At 48.8% G+C, this 24,598-nt stretch overlaps 1 protein-coding gene across 2 annotated transcripts; it reads right to left on the bottom strand.

The window, feature by feature from the left end:
- Window positions 1-383: 383 nt before the first annotated feature.
- Window positions 384-22,318, bottom strand: Alox5ap (arachidonate 5-lipoxygenase activating protein). 2 transcript variants are annotated; one of them, XM_050161981.1, is made up of 5 exons: window positions 22,120-22,314; window positions 14,993-15,092; window positions 7,214-7,284; window positions 3,146-3,227; window positions 384-1,148 (listed from the first exon to the last, which is right to left on the bottom strand). In XM_050161981.1, the coding sequence occupies exons 1-5, from the start codon at window positions 22,187-22,189 to the stop codon at window positions 986-988; spliced, it is 486 nt and encodes a 161-aa protein (XP_050017938.1). In that variant the 5' UTR covers window positions 22,190-22,314; the 3' UTR covers window positions 384-985. The 2 variants fall into 2 exon arrangements, with proteins under 2 accessions (XP_050017938.1, XP_050017937.1); XM_050161980.1 differs by lacking the exon at window positions 384-1,148 and adding an exon at window positions 1,170-1,927 and having other exon boundaries at window positions 22,120-22,318.
- Window positions 22,319-24,598: the final 2,280 nt, after the last annotated feature.

Here is a 24,598-nt window from a genome sequence, read left to right as displayed (position 1 = left end):
AGATGGCAACTACAGCACTATCCAGCCTTGTGGATGGACTAAGATTCCAATGTGAGACAGCCTCCTGGACCGAATCCCATAAATCCATCCCAGAAATCTCCTGTGTATATATTCTACCAATGCTGACCCCTTTACAAGAATTCTGACTAATATACTAACAAAAAAAAAGTTATGTTATTTAGGAAAAAGCAGACTGAGTTTCCCTTGCATGGCCCCAAAAGATGCATTTCCTCTTATCTGTCTTGAAAATCTGACTACACCTGTGTCTCCCAAGATTTTCTCTTTGTCCCAAAGGCACCTGGGTGACAGCAGTTGGATCCCTCCAAACATGTCCAGAATAAAGGCTGTATTTCATTCAACATAGCCAGCGAGTGACTCATGAGTCTGTCGTGAATTTATTTATTCATTTGTTCAACCGACATTCGGTGGCACTTATGACAGGCCTGACATCATTTTCAATTCTTACATCGCATTCTAAACTGCACGACATAGTAAATGTTGGGCATGATGCAAGTGACCTAAGATGCCAACCTAGTCCAAATATGAGGTAGGGGAAGATGCTTGGTCAATAAAAGACTCTTAAAGACATCAGTGTCCATAATATGGATATTGCGATTTTAATTATCATCATCTAGGCTATAGAAATACTCGTAGCAAATACAGAAATACCACCCCCAAACTGAGCCATCAGCCAAAATCTCATCTATGCCCTTTATTGTCACACAAGACATCTTCAGAGAGCAGGATAAGCCAGGAGTAGTGCAGGATGGAGCGAGACAATAAATCCTGCACCACTGCCACGTTCAAGGGGCGGAGCTGACACAAAATAATTTTCTTCCCGGAAAAGCAAGGTTAACTGATGCTGAGGAGCCCAGAGTGGCACTAGATTTACAGCATTGTACAGCCGAGGAGCAGAACCCTTCACGGGGCTGAGTTATGATGCCTCGCTATTGATCAGGTGATCACCCCACTCCGTATCCAGCCATCAGGGGATGAGAAGCAGCGGGGAGATGGTCGTGGTTACAGTTCTTATGTAGCTTGCAAAGTCGCTTCCGAAGAAGAAGATGAGGTAATGGTTCAGCACTCCAGCAAGGGACATGAGAAACAGGAACAAGATGATCCGCTTGCCGAATATGTAGCCGGGGGTGCTGTGGAAGAAGGCAAAACGGTGGTAGACCCAGCACAAATGACCCCCTAACTCACCCCCCAAATATAGCTGCTTCCAGACACACGGGTTTTAAATTATAACTCATTGACTCAGTAATGCTCCGTTTACATTCTTCCTTCATAGCAATAGTGGAAGCTTTGCTATTAACCGTTGAGCAGGTTTCAAAGCCAGGCGAAGGAACCTGTCATTGTTAGGGCTCAGTGGCATGAGGTTCCCTGAGTTCTTTTAGTGTCCTCAACTCCAGATCCCCGATGACAGGATGCTGACAGGTCCTAACAGCGGACAGACCATCTGACTGAGGCTTGGGAGCATCATGATTCGTTAACCGCCCCTGCAGGGTGGTCCCTATCAGGAGTGCCTACAAGGCTCATGCTAGAGGCTGCATGGCATAGAGATTGTGTTAGGGGAGATGCTTTAAATAGCCAATGAAGGTCCTTCAACCTACCCTCCTGAGGCTGCCTGGGGAGAAATGAGGTTTGCACTAATGAGAGCTAAGCACCCAGTGATGGAAAAATGGTTCTTACATTCCAGGGGAGTGAGAGAAAGAAACATTTTACTTTCCTCCCCCTCCCCTCCCCTTCCCTCCCCTCTTGACCGATCCCCTCCTTGCCTCTCTTCTCCTTCCTAAGCATCTTTGGCAGAGAATCAGCTGGGGATAGGAAGCAATTCCTCATGAGAAGTAGCTGTCTAATGGTATGTCCTCTGCCCCTGTCCGAGACCCTGGCTTGCCATCTGAGTGGGGATGGCATATCTGGAAGACTGGTAAAACGGTTTGTTAAGATCGTCAGGAAAGAACCAGCCAAGGGCCTGGGACAATCAGCACGCAAGGCAGAGCAAAGTCAACTCAGTTGAACAGGTGTGTCCCCGCTGCCACCAAGGGAGTGCAGTTCCATACCAGAAACTTCAGCTGAAAGGAACCCCAGAGCCTCTCAACAAGTGTTTGAAAGTTGCTCTGCAGTTGGGTACCAGCCTTTGCCACCCTGGGACTAAGAGCATAGGCATCTGCAGGGAGCTTGTGGGAAGCTGAACCTCCCCGGTCCTTCTCAAACCAGCATGCAGACCCTGCATTCCAACAAGCTCCCTGTGCGACCCACAGACAACAGAAGTTGAGAAGCCCAACTTGCTGGCTCTTACTGCTTGGGTAGGAGATGTCGCTAAAGGCCCACGTGTGGATGGGTCTCCAGTTGGTGGCAATATTAACAAATAATTGGAGTATGAGGGCACCCGCCTCATCAGTTCAGAGCAGGATGGGCTTTGGGGAAGTGGCGTGCAATCAGAGGATGTAGGTTACTAGAACCCTCTCTTAAATTCTTCAGCGTTGATTGATTGGTGCGCATGCCACAGTACCCACGCTGTCAAGACAACCTGCAGGAGTCCTTTCTGCCCATCGTGAGAATTCCAGGGAGGAATCGGGCAGTCGGGGGGTTGGGAGTGACATGGCCAAAGGGCAGAAAGTGCTGAGGAGGGCTGGGCGTGATTCATCTGTGAACAGCGCAATGGGCTGATCTGGAGCCTCCGACTTGTCTATCCCTACATCTGTGTTCCCACGGGGCCCCGGGTCTATCACTCAAGAGACACTGTGGGAAGGTGCAAACTTTAGGTCCCGTTTCTCTTGACAAATGATGAGATGTTTAACTCAAAAGAGGCCTGGGAAGTCAGACTTTAAAAGTCATTGCTGCCCCAGATTCCACCACAGAGAACAGCTGGTATGCGGTTGCAAGCAATGCACAGCCCAGCATGCTAAAACGCCCCTGTGAGCCGAGGCTGTGCCAAGGGAAAATTGAATGGGGAAACTCGGCAACTCCCCAGCTGTGTTTTCAGAGCCCTTAAAGCTGGGGTGGTAGCGCGGGTTCCCTAGCCTGTCCTCCCTTCGTCCAAGGAGAGCCTGTTGAGCTTTCTGAGGCAGAGTGCTCTTTGGCAGTAATAGCCTCCTACTGGAAAAGCACAGGTCGAGTTTTTCGGCACCCTGAGACCTACCTCTGAGTTCTTTCTCCCAGGTAGCCGACAAAGTACTTTTGCCTCACAAGCAAATACATCAGTCCCGCGAAGGCAGCCGGAACTAAAGTAGAAAAATGACAACACACATGTCAGTTTCAGCCTCCCAAACCATTGTTCAGACAGCAGGACGGCAGCCAAGCAATTAGCGTTTGATTGCAAAATCCATCAGAGACCCCCAGTTCTGAAAGTGGAGGCTAGCACACTGGCTCCGTTTGGGTTTCTGTGGCTGCGCTAAAACATTCTAACCAAAAGCAACTTGGAGAAGAAAGGGTTTATTTCTGCATACAGCTCCACATCACCTTCCATCATCGACGGAAGTCGGGGCAGAAACTCAAGGCAGGAACCTGGAGGCAGGGGTTGGCACACGGGCCATGGAGGACCAGTACTTACTGGCTTGCTCCTCATGGCTTGTTCAACCTACACCCCAGGACCACCTGCATGGCTGGTGGCACCACTGTGTGGGATGGAGCCTCCTCCATCAGTGGTTAACCAAGTTACTACTTACTCCACGGGCTTGCTTACAGGCCAATCTTATAGAGACATTTTCTCATTTAAGTTCCTTCTTCCCAGATAGGTCTAGGCTTGTGTCAAACTGACACAAAGCAGTGAGCATACACTTCAAATGCAGCCCAAGGGCTGGGTGCTTGTCAAGCTCCGAAGCAATAGATTACCTTGCACCAGCTCTATGGCAGGCTACACAAAGTCCTCGCTTAAGAACCATCTGATGCAAACATGTCTATCCCTAGATATGGGAAGTTGGACTCAGGCAGCTGGGGGCAGGGCGGGGGCTTGTGTAAGGCCATCAGCTGGGCAGGAAGGCAGGGAAGGGTTACACTGGGAACCAAAGCCCCAATTCTAAGACTGAGTCCCTGGTGAGGATACTCTGTGCCTCTGGGGTTTCTGGCGCACAAAGCAGGTTTCTCTGGCCTCTAGGGGAGATTTCTTTGCATTCCCACATCTGGGGAAACAGCTGCAGACAGCACTCCTGTCAACCCTGTAAAATCCTAAATTTAGGGTTGGGAGCGGAAAACACCAGTTCCCTATGAGGAGGATGATCTAGAACAGGGGCTTAACTGGTCCTAGGTCACAGCTGTCCTGCTATGCGTGGACAAGGACTGGCCACAGCTGTCCTACTATGTGAGGACAAGGACTGGCCACAGCTGTCCTACTATGTGAGGACAAGGACTGGTCACAGCTCTCCTACTGTGTGAGGACAAGGGCCTGGTCACAGCTGTCCTACTGTGTGAGGACAAGGACCTGGTCACAGCTGTCCTACTATGTGAGGACAAGGACTGGTCACAGCTGTCCTTCTGTGTAAGGACAAGGACTGGCCACAGCTCTCCTACTGTGTGAGGACAAGGACTGGCCACAGCTCTCCTACTGTGTGAGGACAAGGACTGGCCACAACCTCTCCATCTTTTAAGAAGAGCGTGGGAGTAAATGGGACTGTGTGAGGACAAACACCTGAAAGTCCCCCAGCACTATGCAAACACCAAAGCTCCATTAATGAGAACCTCACTCGAGTCAGTGCCTCTGGCTCCAAGGCCACCTGCTGGGTGAGAGAGCTTTCCTGTGTCTATTTTGCAGCAGAAGAGATCTAAGCAAAGACCGAGAAAGTGCACAAGGACACTCATTGTTCCCAGATCACCTCTGTCCTTGGTGGAGTGCCTGGAACATATAGGCTTTCAATAATGTTTATCAAATGAATGTGATATTGAAGTCCAGCAAGTGTCATGAAGTGACTCCGATTTCCAGGTCTTTCTGATTCCAAAACCTTATCACTGCCCAGCAGCAGTGGTAACACTTATGGAGCTTCTACTGTTAGTTTTAACCATACAGAAGAAATGTTTTTGAAAGTTTTTAGTATTTTTATTTTGCCTTCATGTATGTATATGCACCATGTGCATGCAGTACCCACAGAGGCCAGAAGAGGGAGACAGATCCCTTGGGACTGAAGTTACAGATTGGTGTGAACTGCCATATGGATGCTAGGAGTTGAACTTGAGTCATACACAGAATTTAAAATAAAATTAACCATTTTTAAATGATCTAAAAATAAAGTGGGGAGAGAAAAACAAACTTTGAGGCCTGTTCTAATTTCTAAGTCATAAGACTGTCACAATTAATTATGTCACAATTAATGATTTGCTTTGTATAAAGTTTTCTCATTTGGACAGCTCTATTCTGACTTTTGTTGACCCATTTCTCCTCCAGTTGGAATTCACCTGGACATAAACTAATAGCCCACAGGTATGGGAAGGGTTCATATCTCCTGCCTTATGCAGAGAATAGCAAAGACCTTCCAAGGGGAACGTGGGCCATGTGAACCACAAAACAGGTACAAATCTAGGCTCTAAAACTATAATATTAAGTAAAAGACTTGTCCATCTGGCTCTTGGGAGAATCTTCAGGCTGAGAGGTCTGGAACGCAATAATCTCTGGGTTTCCTCTTAGCTGAACAATTTACATAATCTCTGTGCTCATAAGAAAATGGCAATGGTCAACTAGAGTTGACTGACACACTTGAGACTGGGCAAGGTGGACGCTCATCATGAAGAGATACTCCAGACTCCCTTTGAATGCGCCTCACGAAAGAGGCGGCAACAGATTTATCTAACATCATTCAGACCCAACAAGACTCATTGCTCCTCACATAGGCTTTCTTTGGCTTGGTTTTTCAATGCCAGAGACATTTTCGCAATCTCACTTGAGCAGCAAACAGAAAATAAATGATGGGCTGCTGAGAGCCTTCAAGGTGCTGAGGGAGACCACATGACATCACTTTGGTGGTTTCTATGGCCCGTGGGGTGAGTCTCGCTCGTGGCAATAACATATCCACCCACCTATTTACCTTTTTAACTTTTAAATGACTTGTTTTTATTGCTGTTTTAATTGTATGTATGTGTGTGTGTGTATTCGTGTGAGTATGTGTATGCAGTACCCTTGGAGGTCAGAAGAGGGCATCAGATCCCCCTAGAGTCACAGGCAGTTGTGAGCTGCCTAGAGCAGGTGCTGGGAACTGACCTCTGGTCCTCTGCACAAGCAGCAAATGCTCCTAATCTCCGAGCCACCTCTCCAGACCCCATCCAACTACTCTTTAACTGTCCTTTTGCGTATTATTAATTTGCAAATATCCAGGACAAAGCTAGCATAGAATAAATGTTTGAAGTGTGTTTACAATGTGAATTAGTACAGTAAAAGAATGCTTAGAGAAACTCCAGATGTTAAAAATAAAAGACCCAGGCTCTAATCCTGCCCATAAGGCTCACCAGCTGAAGAACCCTGAACTTTGGTCCCTAAAGTGTCCTTAAGGGTGGCAGGGAAACTAATATCCACTGGATGTGCTTTTTAGAGCAGCAGAAGATGACAAAAATCCCATGGTTCTTCAAATGATTGCTTCTGGACTTTCTCCATGGGCCCTGCTGGACCACCGAAGCGGATCCAACCGCTCGGAGCCAACCACCGGGCAAATGCCAGTCTTGGCCAAGGCTTTCTGGTGTTCGGTCTCCAAGGAGAACCAAGAGCATATGATTCTGGTTTTCATTTCGCTGCAGAGCACCTCAGGGAGTCAATCTGTCCTTCAGATTCGTTGAAATCGAGACTGTGTGCAGCCGATCACCCAGGTTCGGCTGGGACCCAGCCCAAGCTCTGTAGATGCATGCCCGAGGAAGGGCCAGCGTGCTGGGAGCTTATTAACAGAAGAGCCAGCAGCGGCAGTCCCAAAATAGATCCCTCTGGTGCTCTCATTTACAATGCCCTTGTATCTGAGCTAACACTGCTTAGGGATTCTGAGTCACATTTAGCCTTAAACCACCCTGCGCTCTCAGCCAGCCACCAGGGAGCAAGCATTAGCAATGCATTACCACGCCACACTGCGCCTGCACCGAGCATGCCCGAACACAACCTCCCCGGGGCTCTCATCTCTCCAGGGCATCCTGAATAAGAGCTGTAGGTCCAGTCAAGGCTATTCAACAAAATGCCTGCTCTCTGAACCCCTAAGAGTTGCACATTATAGAAAGAGAATTCACAAAGGGAAGTCACGGTTACCTTGGCTGCAAAGTAGTCCCGCAGTCCAGAGTACCACGAGGAAAGTGGGGTATGCATCGACGCAGTTCTGGCTGTAGGGCAAACAGGGCAGAAAGAAATCAGAAAACACGTGACTACAATGTGGTCTGAAAATAACCCGAAGACCCCAGTTCAAAATCACCACTGTGCCAGGGTCACCGGCCCCTCTCTTGTCTCACCCTGAGAGGGCAGCCAGCAGCACCTCATCCAATATACATAGTGGTAACAAGCGAGCATGCTCAGAATTCATTAACTGTGCTCTTAGGTGAACCTATCAGACGCTGCGGCCGCGTTCCTTTGGCAGGGCTCCGTAGTGGGTGGTGCCCATACACTTCTTGGAATAACAAGTGAGCAGTGCAGACACGGTGTGGTTACTGTCAGAATGGGAGAGGCAGCGGGCAATGCCGACCAAGGGGAACCTTGTCCTATAGAAAGCAGCAGGCCAGGTGGGAAAACAGATGCTCAAAGGGTTAAAGAAACCAAGGTCCATTCACAAAAGCCCATGAGAGACTTCCGACAGCCCTGGGGGATGCTGCCACTGTGTGCCAGGCACTGTGCTGACGTTTTGCCGTCCATCCTCTCCCTTGTAAGTGTCACACATTCCCTGCACTGCGCCAGATGATTCTGTGGGTTTGCTTTAGCTAGTGTGACACTCGGCCACCAACTTGGTGGCTTCAAATACCACAGATTCCTTGTGTCACCATGGCAGTGGTCAGAGTCCGAGATGAACGTCCCCGAGCCACACATCAAGGTGTGGACAGATTTGCTTTCTCTCAGAAGCTCAAGGGGGTGGGGAACTATTGCCTTAACTCTCCAGACTCTGTGGATCCCCAATATTCCTCGGTTCACGTCCCCTTCCAAAGCCAGGATGACCAATGAGCCTTTCTAATGGAAAGGATGTCTCCTCATTTAAAAGATTCCATTTGTGGGGCTGGAGAGAAGGCTCGGGAGCTAACGGTTCCTGATGCTCTTCTGAGCCCAACTCTAGATCCTAACATTTATCTGCACTGGCTCACAACCACTTGTAACTCCAGCTCCAAGGATGAAACACATTCTTCTGACATCTTTGCGCACCTGAACACACACATGCACACACACACACACACACACACACGCACGCACGCACGCACGCACGCACATGCACAAACAAATCAAATAAGCCTGACTCACATAAGCCAAGAAAGATTTTTTTTTCAAAACCAAGCTGCATTTCTCCACATAATGAAAAGACAGCCTCATAGGAATAGGATGAGTTAGGAGCCCGTTATCCTGCCTCCCACAACTACAGTCCAACTCAGAGGAGAAACTAAGGTCCAGAGCAGCTGACTAACCCTGGGGTTTCCCAGCTCAGGAGTGGGGGCTGAAGAAGGCCATATCTCACACCTGACCAGCTTGTCTCCAAACCCTGGAACTCTTTCGCTATGTAAAGAGTAAGTATTCCTGGGTGCAGCTTGCAGTTTCTAAACTAGAGTTTAAAAAAAAAATATTTGCAGCCGGGTCGTGGTGGAGCACACCTTTAATCCCAGCACTTGGGAGGCAGAGACAGGCGGATCTCTGTGAGTTTGAGGCCAGCCTGGTCTAAAGAGCGAGTTCCAAGACAGGCTCCAAAAATACACAGAGAAACCCTGTCTCGAAAAACAAACAACAACAACAAAATGCAATAAATATGGAAAAACAACATAACAAAGGTAAGAGAGGTATTCAGGGGGCAACATGGTTCGGCGGAAAGAAAAGGTAACTGGGACTCGGGCCTTGGAGGGACCCTAACCAGCTTCAGCATTGGCTATTTCTCCGGGTTCCGTTTCCTCACCCACAAAACAAAGAGTACGGCAGTAGCTCGGCCCTCTGAGGCTCTAAGTGAGGAGTGAGATGCAGAGGTTCTCGTGTGTGCCCCATCCAGAAACATCTGGGGCACCGGAGGACTTATTAATCCACAAGTGCTTGTGCTGCTCAGACGTGTGGCACCGGAACTTGGGCGAGGCGCTCAGCAACCCATGGCTTAGCAGGCTTTCCAGGTTCTATGCGTGGTACAATTTGAGAACAGCAGTCTGGCAGGGTTCAAGTACAAGTGAAAGTCTAAATGCAATGTTCAGACTTGTTTTATGTCTCAGAACCACCGAGAAGTCTGCTGGTCTTGTCTGAGTATGGGTACAGTCCACCTATATATTACACAAATTACTTATTGCACGCTGGTCCCCAGAATGCAGTGCTAAAGCTCTGCAGGAGATAGGCCTAGGGTAGTCACTGGAGATGCGCCCTGAAAGGGTTGGCTGGACTCTGTCTCCTCTCTCCCCCTCCCCACTCTTCCTCCATCCCTCTCCCGCTCCCCGCTTTTTCTGACTTAAACTATAAACCCGCAGGCTAACACATTCCACTGTGGTCCAAGTTATGCTGTCCCCCACCTCGTGTCAAGGTAACAAAAAGTTAACCAGCGCAGCTGGATAATATATCTGGATTAGTCACCCTTCGTCTCTATGGTAGAGAGAGCCTAGTGATGTGTTGGGCTGTCCTTTCCCCACTACAAGGACCTTCGCGTCCCTCTGCGGTCTAAAGAGCCTTTCACTAGGGAAGTTAATGAACATCATAGGTGATGGGCCCACATCTCCTCTCCTGGAGACACCCTCAAACCAGGCACAGCACACAGAGCAGAACCTGGATGGCCTCTGCGGGGTGGGGTGATCTGGATCTGCACAAGTTCCACAGGTCTAACGGACACAGAGCCCCAAAGGGCAGGAAGTTTTTGCACACGGTTTGTTTGCAGGTTCTCATTTACTACACAGACAGGCCCATGGTTGAACTGCAACAGCCCCAGGGTAGCCTCAGTCTTGCTATACCCATTTATTAGTAGAGCCACAACCCTGCAGCCTCAGGATTGAAAACACGTGATCCATCTCCCAGCTCAAGAAAGGCAGAGAAAACCTCTTCTAGCTGGCTTAAAGCATACAGCCTCAGCCGGCCGCATCAATTAGCAACAAGGATTGCTCCCTGCTTCGGCCTGATGCTCATACTTTGTCTGTTTCGAAAGAGTGGTTTGGGAGGCGATGCGCATGTCGGTGTGCGTGTGTGTGCACATGTGCATGTGAGCACCTGTGTGTGGAGAGGGCAGAGGTTGGCATCCTGGGTCTCTCATTGAATTTGGAGCTGGCGAGTTAGGCTGACCAAACAGTGAGGTTTAGAAATCTCCATCTCTGCCTCCCAGCATTGGGTTCCAAGATTGTGCCACTATACCCAATCCTCTCTCTTTTCTTTCACACAGTTGCTGAGGCTCAAACCCCGGTCCTCAGGCTTGAGTCTTTTCCACAGCCCCTGAAGTAGTCATCTTGGCTAGGGAATAAAAGGAGCAGGCTCCCTAATAGCCAGGAATCCGTACCCTGGAGAAAACTCTGGATGACTGGAGCAGGCTTTCTGCCACTCCTGCCTGTGCTTCAGTTAACCTTCACCCCACTGAAACACACCCTGTGTGAAGTTGGTACCTGTGAGTGAAACTCCCCCCCCCCCCCAATATTACTGTTACACTTCTTTTCTTTTGGAAGAACTTTGTATCTTTGCTTTTCTTTTTCAAAACAGAACTGGTAACCCCATCTTGACTCTCACCCTGAAGGCTGAACAGGGTCTGCTCAGCTGGTCTCGCAATTAATCACCAGGCTGTAAAATTGAAGCCCCACCCACAACCTGTTTCGTGGAGAGGCCCTGGGCTCTCTTTCCTTTCCTTCCCACCCCCACTCCTCTCAGAAGATAATAAACACTTTAAAATTCTGTTGATTTGCTTGAATTCCATTAAAATAAGGAAGTGCCGTGAATAAGAACTAATCGTACCATCTACACCAGTCAGGCTCCTTGTAGATACAGTAGCTTAAAATTACTATCTGCTGCTTGAAAAATGAGCCCTCAGCGGACACCAAGGGATGCTAGGGTATGGTGACATTGGGGTGACATTTCTCAGAAGGTGTTCTGACAGAAAGTGAATGGAAAGGGGAATCTCTGTGGGTAATTACGACACCCCCCCTTGGTGAACTAGACTGTCCTTTGCTGCTTCTCCAGCGTCACCACGGAGCACTTGTTCTTTGTGGTAACATTTGATAATGATTCATGAACTTGGAATCATAGAACATGGTCCAGGAAATGACACATCTCTGCACACCAGCTCATCCCCCAGCTACGCTTACCTGCACTCCCAAGGAAGAACCTACAGCCAGACAACTAGGATTTCCACCCCCAAAAAAGGCAGACTTGGACACAGACTCTAACTGTGCTTATGCTCCAAGACCAGCATCCTGTGCCCCGTGCCTGTGGAAGAGTCAAGGTCCGGCCCCTTTTATCTAGAAAACTCTGGCTCAGCACCGCCCTAGTGGTCAGATGAGCCGTTAATCATGGGGTCTGACCTGATGGGCTCTACTGATGCTGGCTAGGTCATCTGTTAACCCACTGTACCAGACAGTGGGTCAACATCTATCTATATCCCTCAACAGTCATAGCTCGTGCTAAAATAACATGCCCATCCATAAACATCATTTGTCTTTCGATTTATTTTTCTTTGTAGCCAAGATCTTGAAATATTCATGATCCTACACTCATCAGCAAAAATCCGGCTCTTATCAGGAGCATGGTGGTGTATGCCAGGGGAGGCAGAGGCAGGCAGATCTCTGTGAGTTTGAGACCATCCTGGTCTACAGAGCGAGTTCCAGGACAGCCAGGGCTACACAGAGAAACCCTGTCTCAAAAAAATAAATGAGTCTTACAGCTTATGACAGATATGTTTGTGTATAAGTTGTATACAGCTTATAGTATAATAGACTGTATGTAGAGATATATGTGTGTATGTGTGTATGCATATATGTATAGTGTACTGCTGTCATTCTGTGTATTAACAACAGGAACAGTTTCACATCCTAAATTTTAGATAGCAAGATTAAATGCATGCTCTTGGGAGAGAGAGATGGCTCAGGGGTTAAGAGCACTGGCTGTTTTTGCAAAGGACCTAGGTTTGGTTCCCAGCACCCACAAGAAGCTTACAGCCATCTGTATTTCCATTTCCAGTGATCTAACGCCCTCTCCTGGTCCCCATGGGCACTGCACACACATGGTGTACATACATACATGCAGGCAAAGCACTCACACACATAAAAATTACTGACTCTTGGGGCTGAAGAGATGGCTCAGTGGTTAAGAGCATTGCCTACTCTTCCAAAGGTCCTGAGTTCAATTCCCAGCAACCACATGGTGGCTCACAACCATCTATAAAGAGGTCTGGTGCCCTCTTCTGGCCATCAGGCAGACACACAGACAAAATATTGTATACATAATAAATAAATAAATAAATAAATAAATAAATATTTTTTAAAAAATTACTGACTCTTTAAATACATCCTCTTGTGTTCTTCTACCTATTCTCAGTACTTCTGGAGGGCCCTGGAGACGAGGCTGCTGCTTGTATGGCCATCTATGTATCATCCTCTCCTTCCTGGTGGTCTCCTGGCACAAACAGCCAGGGTACCCCTGGGCTTTGCAGGGTTCTGCTGAACAGACCTCCAGTCCCTTATGCAACCTACGCATGCCTGCACAAATACTTGTTGGCCAAGTGAGGAAGTGGCCTTTGTAACAGAACCACAAAAGTGCCTGAGCAACCCCTACCTTCTAGAAAGTTCTCCTGCCTGATCTTTACTTCCTACCACTCCACTCAACTTCCCTGTCTGGTTATTCTCCTCCACCTCTCAAGAAGGCTGGGTGGCAAAGACCTGGATTTTGAAAACTAGGCTGCAGGGTCTTCATGGTTGGGTCCTCAAAGAGCGATCACTCGATACTCTTCTTGCATGTATTCTTATCTTTGGAGCCTCCATGCACTCACAGAACTTCTAAGCCACTCTCCCCCACCGTGCAGCTCAACTACCAGGGTACTTGTGCAACCTGGAAGCCAGCAGCTAGAGGCTCCAGGTGTGAGCACACTGGACTCATAGAAAACAAAGCTATTTCTCTACCGGGGGAAGCGGCAGAAACGAGATGGCTAAAGCCCGGCATGATGGTACCATGCCTGGAATCCCAGTACTGGGCCGGGCACAGGCAGGAGGACCACATATTACACATTCGAGGCTAGGCTTGGTTAGACAGCGAGATGTCTGTCCAAAACAAACAGATAAAGAAAAGACTCAAGATTGCCCAGGATGCTCCATTCCTTGTGCATCGCCAGCATGGTGAGAACTTAACTCTGAGAACGTGCAGGGCCACTCCACTGTGGCTTCTCACCGGAGGATTGAGGAGTCTGCAAAAACTCGGTGTCACTGTGAGACAGTAATTATCGGTACAGAAAGAGACAGCTCATCCCCACTGCTAGAGGCTGTGGTTTCCTTTGAGCAATTTTGCCATCACCCCTGATGAGAGATACCTTTACATCACCCGTATGTTACATTTCTGGGGCCCTTTGGTGTTACCCCACAGTAAACGGTGTAGAAACATTGATTCCAAGCTACATGTTCTTGCGGCTCTCCTTCAAGTGGGTCTGTAAAGCCTTTTAACCCGCGTCTAACCCGCGTCTTTTAATTCCTTAAAGTGACACTGAGGATTAACGAAGCCGAGGTCTAAATGGTAACAAAGAAATCTCCCTGTGGCTACTTGAGCAAAGGATTTCCTTGGGCTGTCAGGAGTGTCTGCTGTGGAGGGATGGGAAGCAGGCATCTAGAAGAGCCCTATGAGGACTCCTGAAGTAACTATGAGCGCTCACAAGGCATGCACCAAGTCAGACACTTAAGGGCAAAGGGAGTCAGGACTGGGAAATAACAATGGAGAACCCCCACCCCGTTATTATACACACCCACCTATATTTCACAGAAAGACTGAATGATATATACGTGAGAGAAGATGCATTCATTCCTGAGGTCTGTCTCATCCTCACCCCCGAAATCAGTTTAGCTCAGAAGAAGCCAATGCTAGCGGAGTGGGAGCCCCCACCAAGCTGCTCACACAGGTCCAGCAGGGGCCCTGTATAGAACCTCCTGACCTTCCTACAGAGTCCCTGGCTTTGACCCTACTGTTGGATGCTGTGAATTTCCCTTGAAAGTACCTTTGGAAGAATCAATGTCACCCCTAGGGTTGGAGCTGACACCCCTCCCAAAGTAGCCCAACATGAAAGCAGGGAGCCTGCCCTTCTGGCGCCAGCATGCCTGGCTGACCCTGCTTAAATAGATTTTGCATAAAGGAAGATCATGTTTGAGTAATGCCTTCTCAGGTTTGTGAGCCAAATAGAACCCCACAAACCTTTTGCCAGGGCCATTCAGGAGTCTCCCAACGGCTTTTCTAGTCAAAAGGCAAGGCAAGAGGGCAGGGGAATGTATTACTCAGGGCCTCCATCTTTCTGTCCTCAGGGTGATTGCTCAAGGGGACGCCATGTTATGAAAGTCACTGATGTCACCTCCAGACTGCCTCTGGACTAGGCCAGGGAGGTGCAAGGGAGGCACTTCTGGAGCTGTTGTGAGTTACAGCTGGTTTGATCTGAAGAATTTCAACACCCACAGGAAACTGGTGCCTGGGTGTTTCTGGATCATCGAGCTCATAGCTTCCCTCCCCCTGCCCACTTCCTTCCTCTAAGGCTGGTACTCAGCAAGACAAGGAAGGGCACCTAGAAGTCTTCCAAGGGAAGGTCAGCCTTCCCAGAAGCCTGTCTCGTGGACACTCTGAAGGTTGACAGAGGCAGATGTGCCCGGAGGACAGTCTCATTCCCTCATGCCCACGTCCCCATTATTAGTCAGCACCATCAGAGATTGAACTCACTTGGCAGTGTAGACCCGCTCAAAGGCCAGAGTCCCCGTCCTCTGGAAACTCCTCCCGTTCTGCGTCTTGCTTTCATGCTCCACCTTGTGGGCGAAGAACGCTGCCAGGGGAAAGATTAGGATTTGGTTCATAATCGGGCACATTCAGGAGTCTGTTCTTTAACTGTTGTCTGAAAACATAAAACGCTTCCTGGATTTGGTGTCCCAACAGGCCTCCATGTCCTCCCCACCACAAATGTCACTTAGCGAGAATGTCTTCAGCATTGGTCCCCTCATCAAGGCATTGGTGCTGGGACAAGGCAGTAAGCAAGGCACAGCCTTGTCTTAAGAAACTCCCAGCCAAAAGATATTAACAACCAAGAAATGCAGAAATGACTCTACAGAATGGCTCGGAAGGGTCACTCCCACTAGCTTAATTCATTGGCCAGGTCACAGAATGTCTAGAGAGAATGATACCTAAGATAAAATCTGAAGAACAGGCAGGAATTTGTCAAGAGGCTGCAGGGCACAGGGGATACAAGAGGAATCAATCTTGTGCTCACGTGAAGATGCCTATGCAAAGGCTAGAGGCAAGAACCATGTTTCTGAGGTTCAGTAGGTCCAGCTCAGATTAGGGGATGGACTGAGCTGGGGATCGGGACCCAGGAGAACTACAAATGAGCCTACAGAATGATTATTTTACAAAGGACCATTTCCCAATTATATAGGTTACTCTAATTGTTTATGTGTAGGGTTTCCCCCCTGCATGTTTGTATGTGCACCACATGTGTACAGCATCCATGGAACCAGAAGAGGGCATCTGATCCCTGAAACCAGAGTTAGAGATGGTTGTGAGCCACTACGTGGGTCCTGGGAATTGAGCTAGGAGCCTCTACAATAGCAGCCAGTGCTCTTAACTGCTGAGCCATTTCTCCAACCCCAGTGAGTGATTATTTTAATGACTTATCTGTTGTCTGCTACCATGAGCCAGATGGTTAGCTGAAAACAAAACAGACTGAGATCCTTATCCCAAGGAGCTCATGTTTTATAGACAATAGCAGAAGGGGAGCCAGGGAGCCAGTAAACAAAACCTCTAGGATACAAGTGTATGGTGTATAAAACTATGGACAAAGGAGGTGGAAGTAGCTTGGGTAGGGTACAGCCCAGTGGAAGAGCACTTGCCCGCACCTGACAGTCTCTGGGTTCTACTCCAGCATGGGGATAAAAAAAAAAAGAGGCACTGAAGTTGAAGTCTGGTCAGTAGAGAGTTTGTCAAAGACCTGGGTTTCATCCCCGGCATCAAATAAAACCAAGCATGGTGGCAGGCACCTCTACTCCTAGCACTCGGGAGGTAAAAGCAGGAACATTCAGGGTCTGGGGTCATCCTCAGTTATACAGTAAGTTTGAGGTCAGCCTGAGATACTGAGATACATGAGAAGGGGGGTTGAAAGAAAAACACACAGAGAGAGAAAGAGAGAGAGAGTAGTCCAAGGCCACAAACATGCATAGCATAGGACTCCCAAAGTCAGGCTCAAGAAGGCAGTTCCGGAGCTGAGACTCAGAGAAGTGAAGTATCTAGAAATGTCCGTTGAGTTTAGAGAAACTGCTGGGTCCTGGTGTGTGAATCGAGGCTGCTCTTTCATTCCTGGCCGCCCAGGCCCAAATAATCACACAGAAACTATATTCATTACAACACTCCTTGGCCAATGACTCAGGCTTACTTATAGCTAGCTCTTACCTCTTACATCTTGAATTTCTATTAATCTGTGTATCACCACAAGGCTGTGGCCTATCAGAAAAGGTTCTGGGCATCTGTCTCCTTCAGCAGTTACATAGCGTCTCTCTGACTCCACCTACTTTCTCTATATATCTCTTCCAGCCTGGCTATATTCTGCCCTGCTATAGGCTGAAGCAGCTTCTCTATTAACAAATGGTAATAAAACATATTCAAAGCACACAGAGGGGAATCCCACATCACTGGTAAGAGCTGTGTGATGAGAACAAGGAGCAACTTATGGGTTTATGCAGAGCAACCGCAGGATCAAAAACTCTACGTCTTTGGTGCGTCAGGTGCTTCCAGAAGGCAAACCAAAGATGGGAAGAACCCAAGAGCTGACCAAGGTCATGGCTGTGGCGGTATAGGAGACAGGCGGGACCCAGAGGGGATGGTGTAGACGGTATGGAGTAGAGGTGGTTTCTCCCTCTCCGATTCAGTCTCGTATTCACGTCTAGGGAGCAGGAAGTGAAGCTGGGCGGTGGTGGCACACACCTTTAATCCTAACACTTGGGAGGCAGAGGCAGGTGGATCTCTGTGAGTTCGAGACCACCCTGGTCTACAAGAGCTAGTTCCAGGACAGGCTCCAAAGCTACAGAGAGATCAGCCCTCAGGAAGGCTCGAGTTGAGGGCTACTGAACTCCAGCTCAGCTGAGGCTCTCCTCCTGCTATCACTGAAGTATAAGTCTCTCTACTCTGAAAGTCTCTACTGACAGAAAGCATAATAGAAAATTGGGTGTCTCCTTTCCAGGACCCAAGATGGCCTCTCTTGCCTCTGAACAGAAAAATGAGACTGGTATCATGGAACACAAAGGCTCGTTCCTCAGTCAGCAGCAGAACTTGGCTATGTATCTCTGCCTGCCTCGTCCGCCGAAAAGTAAAGCCTTCCTTTTCCCCCAAGAAGAAACCTTTCCTCTGCTGTCTGGCCCACCCGTCCACCCCCTCACGCCTGTTTCTTCACCGCGGTCCTCGCTCCTTTACCTCTCAAGATGGCCCTTTCACGTCACCAAAGACACCCACAATTGCGTCCAGACTTGAACAAGTCTTTCTCAGTCCGCTGTCTATAGATGTTACTCTCTCCATCCTCCTCCTTATTCTCCCTGAGCCCTTGTAACCCTCCGGTAAATTCCAGAAGACATGCAGGCAAAGACTATTAGTACCCCTTTTCCTGGCTTGTTGTTAAAATTAAACCAATATTTGTGGGTGAGAAGTGCACACCCACAAATGGCCGCAAACAGCTCCTCAGAATTCACCAGAAGGGGGTACTGACAATCCCTAACGATCAGCTAAATACCCTCAACAACCACCCAGGCGGTTATCACCTACCGTACTTCTCAGGTGAGGAATGGACAGGCGGGGGGGGGGGACAGCAGGAAACTCAAATAAACTTCTTAGGGTCACATATAAAAGATCCTGAGATTTCCGCTCATCACCAAGAAAACGGGAGACGGCAAAGTAACAGCCGCAGGTCTGCAGAAAAGTAGCGTGTATGCGGCTGTTTTAACGGCACTGACGCCGGGGTTACCGGGAGCTGTTTTCTAAGGCAGTGGTTCTCAGCCTTCCCAATGCTGCAGCCCTTTCATGCAGTTCTCCTTACTGTGATGATCTCCCGCAACATAAAATTATTTTGTTGCTACTTCATCACTGTATTTTTGCTACTGTTATAAACTGTAATGTAAAATATCTGATATGTAGGGTAGCTGATACGCAACCCCTCTGTGGGTTGTGACCCACGGGCTGAGAACCACTCCTCTCTTCATTTCAGGAAGAACCCCAGGAAAGGAGGAGATGGCTCCGTGGTGGGAGGGGACAGGAGGATGCGAACTCCTCCCACGTTTTCTCATCACTCTGTGGGCTGTGGGAACAATACTCCCGCCAAAAGGAGTCCTTTGTTTGCTGTCCCCAAGCCTGGGACAGCCCTCCTTCACCCACCTTCTTCCCCCAATCTCCTGTATCATTTTTCCCAAATAGATTCTCCCCTACTTTGATGCGGATGCTTTCCCAATAAATCCACCCCAAGTTAGAAATCTTTTAAGTGAAAAATACATTTAATACACCCAACTGGCTCAATGCCACAGCTCAGCCTGGACCACCTCACATGCGCTCCAATACTTCCAGTTGTCTGGGGTTGGACCACAGCTCAGCCTGGACCACCTCACATGCGCTCCAATACTTCCAGTTGTCTGGGGTTGGACCACAGCTCAGCCTGGACCACCTCACATGCGCTCCAATACTTCCAGTTGTCTGGGGTTGGGCAGCGTCGTCAACGCCAAGCTCATCCTGCAATACCGTCACATTGTGACTCCTACTAAAAGTGAGAGGCGGGATGGTTCTGCAGATACTCTTCCTACAACTGGATAAAACTGAAAAGTCAATATAAATACCCTAATTCGGATTTCGACTGCTGCAATGAAACACCATGACCAACAAGCAAATTGGGGAGGAAAGGGCTTATTTGCCTTACTCTTCCATTTCACTGTTCATCATCAAAGGAAGTCAGGACGGGATCTCAGACAGGGCAGGAACCCAGAGACAAGAACTGAGGCAAAGGCCGTGGAAGAGGATGCTGCTTACTGGCTTACTCCTTACTTACGACTTGCTCAGCCTGCTTCCTTATAGAACCCAGGACCGCCAGCCCAGGGGCGGCCCCACCTATCAATCGCTAAGGAAATGCCCTACAGGGTTGCCCGCAGCCTGACCTTATGGAAGCATTTTCTCATTTGAGGTTCCCTACTATCTGATGGCCCCAGCTTGTGTTGAGTTGACATAAAAGTAGCCAGCACAGTAAGTTAGAGGCAATATGCATTGGGATTTTTTTGTTTTGTTTTGTTTCATTTTTTTTTTTTTAGGTTTGCCTTGTGGCAAAACACTGGCCCCTTGGCAGGAGAGAGCCAAGGCATCTTGACAGCTTTGCTGGAAAAGCAACTGGACCTAGGTGATTCAGGACTAGGTTTCTCATCTTGGCCTGTCCTCCCCAATCAGCATTCTGCTGGCTCAAACTGGAAGCCAGCCTTAAGTTCAAACATTTTGATGACTAAAGAGTTTGCAGGCCGAGAGGGAAGTCACTCCAAGCAGGCAGGCTGGGCACTGCCCAGCCTCAGATAACCAGAGAATGCAGAATCAAGCCTCTCTGCACTTCGTTATCAGGGGCAAGAATAGAGTGTTCAACACTTGGTCGCAAAAGTGGAAATTTTTTTTTTGACTAACAGGAAGGTTTCCAAATGGTGTTTTGGCAAGGAGGATGAAAAGAGGAGGGTTTTTTTTTTGCATATCTTTTTAGCTCTCTCTTGCGGTTTATAGATAAAGCCCAGCGTTCATTAGAATTGCAAAGAGAGGCTGAACTTAGGACTTAGTGTTGACCTAAGCTCACAGTTACCGGCAACACCAGTGCTGTGCCTCAGCTTATTTAAATAATTCTTGTCCCAAACGGGCATCTCCAGGGGTAACAGAAGGTCCTAGAAGATGACTTCAGTCTCACCTGGTCACCCAGGCTCCTGCCCCACAGGAGAACACAGTTAATCCAAAGCCACTGTGTGGTATCATCCAGGGCAACAGCATCGCCCTTCCCTGAGCACGGGCGGGGTAGCTCGGAGCCAGCATCGGCACCATGATGCTCTGGCTCCACCTTGTTCTGCTGGACTCCTGGGGGATGGGGGAAGGAGGAGCGGTGGTGTGGGGGCTGTGACGGCACCACCTGCTTGTTTGCTTGCCTGACACGAAGGGTCTCCAGTCTAACCGGGAGTCTCTCCCAGCTTCCCCGACTCATTTCTGAACCAAGAGGACAATGGTGGAAATGAACTTGAACTTCCTGTTGAGCCCAGTTCCAACTGCATTGACAGGAGAGAGGACACGGTCGCCTGTGCACCGATCCCCATAAGGCACAGTGTGGGGTACAGAGAGAGATGGAGGGGAGCCCCTACCCAGGGCTGAGCAAACACTGTCCCTGCCTCACTTAGCTGTCTCCATGACACTAGAGGAGCTCTGCTGTCACTGCCCCTGGAAGGCAGCCTTGTGTCCTGTCCTGCTGTCAGACCCCCTGGACACGGCCTGGCGCCATGCATGGTCTCTGTAGGTGTCTTAGGCTGGCTGCTTACTCCCCCTGTCAATATTCAGAACCAAAAGCTCCCTGCGTGAGACAGCAGTGGTTTGAGGAAGTAGTGGCCTAAATAAGCCACTTGTTCCCTCTCCGAGTTGCAAGTTGGTCAAGTTTGATGTCGCATGAAGACGATTGTGTCCGACCGCTCCATACAGAAAGCATGTTTATGGTGTGCCAAGCTGTGTCAGCCTCTCCACAATCAAGATGGGGACAGATATGACAACATCCCAAGGAGGATGGTCCTCAGTACTCCAAATTTCAGAGGGTGACAGGATGTGCTCACGAACAGTTACCATGAAGCCTTGGCGGCTGCCAATAGTAACAACACTTTGATTTTCTCTTAAGAGACTGTAAAACACAAAGCCCCTGGTATCCTGACCTAAAAAAAATGAGCCTGAAAAAGACCCAAAACAAAGTTTGAGGCAACAGCTCTACATAGCTCTGCCCTTCGCAGATCTGTGCCCTGTTAGGTCTTTAACTCTTTATGGGGTTAATGGCAATGCTAAGAAAAGGGACTGTTTCCTCAGACAGACAGATAAGAGGTGATAGACAGAAAGACATGATAGACAGATTAGATAGATAGATGATAGATAGATAGGTAGAAGATAGATAGATAGATAGATAGATAGATAGATAGATAGATAGATAGAGTGTGTGCGTGTGTGTATGTGAAAAGCTGTACACTAAAGAGCTGAGAAGTAGATGAGGAATAGAGTAATTACCTACTTAGAATATACAAGGCCCTGAGTTCTATCCCTTGTGTCACACACACACACACACACACACACACACACACACACACACACACAGTGTGTTTTTGGACGTTTCTCCCAAAGAACTTTCCTAAGAACAGAAGTAAAATAATGACAAAGTGCTTCCGGTCTATAGCTCTTAAACCAACCCCCCCCCACACACACACACACAGATGACCTTCGTTGCCCTAATATTAACTAGTTCAGCCTAGCATCCAAATGAATACACACCCCCTGGTTTCTCCCCAGACCCCTTGCCCTCCACCCTTCTGCACCTGTACACTAACTGCAGACACTTGGGTCAAGTTTGTCACCAGCCCTTCAGGTTGCTGTCTTTCCTCTGTAAACGTGGCCTCTCATCAGCACTCAAGCAAAAGAAGGTCCAGGAGGAGAAAAGCCCAAACTCACACAGAAAGGCCTCCGCCCCTACACACTCAGGTTCAGAGAAGCAAGTAGAGATAGATGCATAATATATGTGCACACAGAGCTGTGTGTGCCTGGCTCGCAGCACCCATGTTGTCCCTTACCGTTCTGGACCACGCTGATGAGGGTGACAATGACCAAGAGCACAATGTTGCCCACAGTCTCTTGATCCATCCTTGCTTCAGGCTCTCCAGAGACAACTAGTCTGTCCCCAGCACCTCAGCCCCACTGTGCAGAAAGGGGAAGTGCCAGCCTGGCTCTGCCTTTCACCAGCAGAGTTTCCAAAGGTCCCAGCACAGTCACTCACTGCCCACTGCCGCTGCTCCTCCCCTCCTCCTCTCTCCCTCCCCCCTTGCTCCTTCCCCTCCTCTTGCTCCTCCCTCTTCTCCTCTTGCTCCTCCCCTTCTCTTCTTGCTCCTTCTCCTCCTTTTTTTCCTCTAGCTCTCCCTCCTTCCTTTTGCTCTTCTGCTTCCTCTTGCTCCTTCTCTTCCTCATTTTCCTCCCCCTCCTCTTTTTTTTCCTCTTGTTCTCCCTCCTCCCCTTGCTCCTCCTCCTCCCTCTCTTTTTTCACTCTTTCTTTTCTAATTATTAGTCAACAAAGTGGCTGGAGTGTGGATCAGTGTTACCTTGAAAGAATAGCAGAACCAGAGCAGGGGGGATGGTGGGGAGCAAGTGTGTGGCACTTTCTCCATCATTGCTTATCATGAGCAGCCTCCCTGGGAGCATTCAGCATGAGTTCTGGACCCTGACCAGCAGGAGGTCCCAGGAGCCACCACCATTTCTTGCATTGGCAAAAAGAAAGAAAAAGGGAAGTGTGATTTTAAAAAATAAAATGAGTCCAGCACCAAAAAGACCTGTGTCCTGAGTATGTCCTTTCTTCTTGGAATTCCTAGTGGGAAATGTGATTTAACACATTGGAGGATGCAGACTAGCAGCCGCATAGGCTGGGGTGAATGGATGGGTGGGTGGATGGATGGATGAGTAAATGAATGATAACGAAAGAGCTGGTGTCTCATTCCCTGCAATAAAAGGAAAATAGGGGGCTCAGCAGCCAGCTCCGCTGGTAAAGTGATCACCACGCAAACACGAGGGCCTGAGTTTCTCCCCAGCACCGCACAGGTCAAGTGTGGTAGAGCACTCACGACCCAGCACTAGGAGAAGAGGGACAGGAGACTCCGTGGGGCTCACTGGGCTGCTCTCTCAGCTCAGTGCTGAGTTCCAGGCAGGGAAAGGTCATGTCTAAAAAATAAAGTGAATGGCACTTGAGGAGCTATGGCCAGGGTTTCCCTCTGCACTCTACAGGCACACACATGTGAGTACACACACACAGAGATACACTCACAGAGGAAAAAATGAATGATAGGAATTTATAAATTCAGCTAGAAATTAAAACTAAACCAAGGGACACATCAAGAGCCAGAAACAGGGTTACCAGACAGCCCCCGAGGAGAATGTCTGGACAGGACTGGCAAACACCTGGATTGGCTTTCCCTGAACTTATTTCCAGGCTAATGGGGAGAGTGCAGTTCCCACGGTGACAGGAAGGGTATGGGGGGATTGTGTCCTTCATGACAGAGAAGCCCTAACCATGGCATCTCAACAATATGGTCACAGAAACAAGAACTGGAGAATGACACCAGCTGGCGTGTCAACCTGCCTGCGAGAAATCTCACAAGACCCCACCTAGAGCTGAATGCAGGCAATTAGTGAGCATGAGAGAATTAAATCTTCCCTGGGGACGAGCCTCTAATTGGTCACCCAATACCAAGTGGTCAGCCTTAATACACATACATGCAAGCAACATTGAACTAAGTCAGCAGGTTATGTTTGTGTATTTATATGCATGTGTGTTTATGTGTGTTGGCACGTAACAGTCATAATTACAGAAAGAGGCTATGGATTTGAGAAGTGGGTACCCAGGGGGAGTTATAGGAAGGAGGAGGGAATGATGTAAATACAGGTACTTGCATGTAAGTTCTGTATGGATGGGTAGGCCTGCTGGTGAATAATACGTAATGTCTTGCCACTCAACAGCACAGCTTCCTACGTAAACAGCAGTCCTTTGGAAATTAGACAGAAAAAGCAAGCTACCAGCAACTTTTATCCCAGACCCAAATGTTTAAGAGGTGTTTTGGTGAAAAGTCCACACTCGACAAGGCCACTGGCCACTGTCCCTGTCTGCAGCAGAGAGACACATCTGGGAGTGGGAGGGGCCAGCGTGGAGCTGGGACCACTGCAGCAGCAGCTCGTGTGTCCTCAGTTAACTCAGAGATGTGTTCACAGGGGTGCTGTGCAGGCTTGGGTGCACAGGAGCCAGTGGTGTGTAGTTACAGTTACATGAGAGAAGATTAAATGTGGGGATCAGTTGGCACAGCAGTCAAGGAACCCCATGCTCTGCCGTATGCCAGCTGCAGATCCAGGAAAGAAGAAGGCTTGAGACAGTCACAGCCCAAAGGCCTGACACCTGGGGATGCCAGTGGTACAAAGCCATGACTGAGTCTCAGAGCCAGAGAATCAGGTTTTCCGTCCCCAGGGCAGAAGATGGATGCCCCAGCTCAGGAAAAGGATTCATTCTTTATACTA

Source organism: Alexandromys fortis, unplaced genomic scaffold, assembly GCF_014885135.2.
Source record: "Alexandromys fortis isolate MF-2015 unplaced genomic scaffold, M_Fortis_MF-2015_v1.1 scaffold_118, whole genome shotgun sequence".
NCBI classification, from domain to species: domain Eukaryota; kingdom Metazoa; phylum Chordata; class Mammalia; order Rodentia; family Cricetidae; genus Alexandromys; species Alexandromys fortis.
The sequence above is the reverse complement of the archived record's forward strand: the minus strand, read 5'-3'. Positions and strand labels throughout refer to the sequence as shown.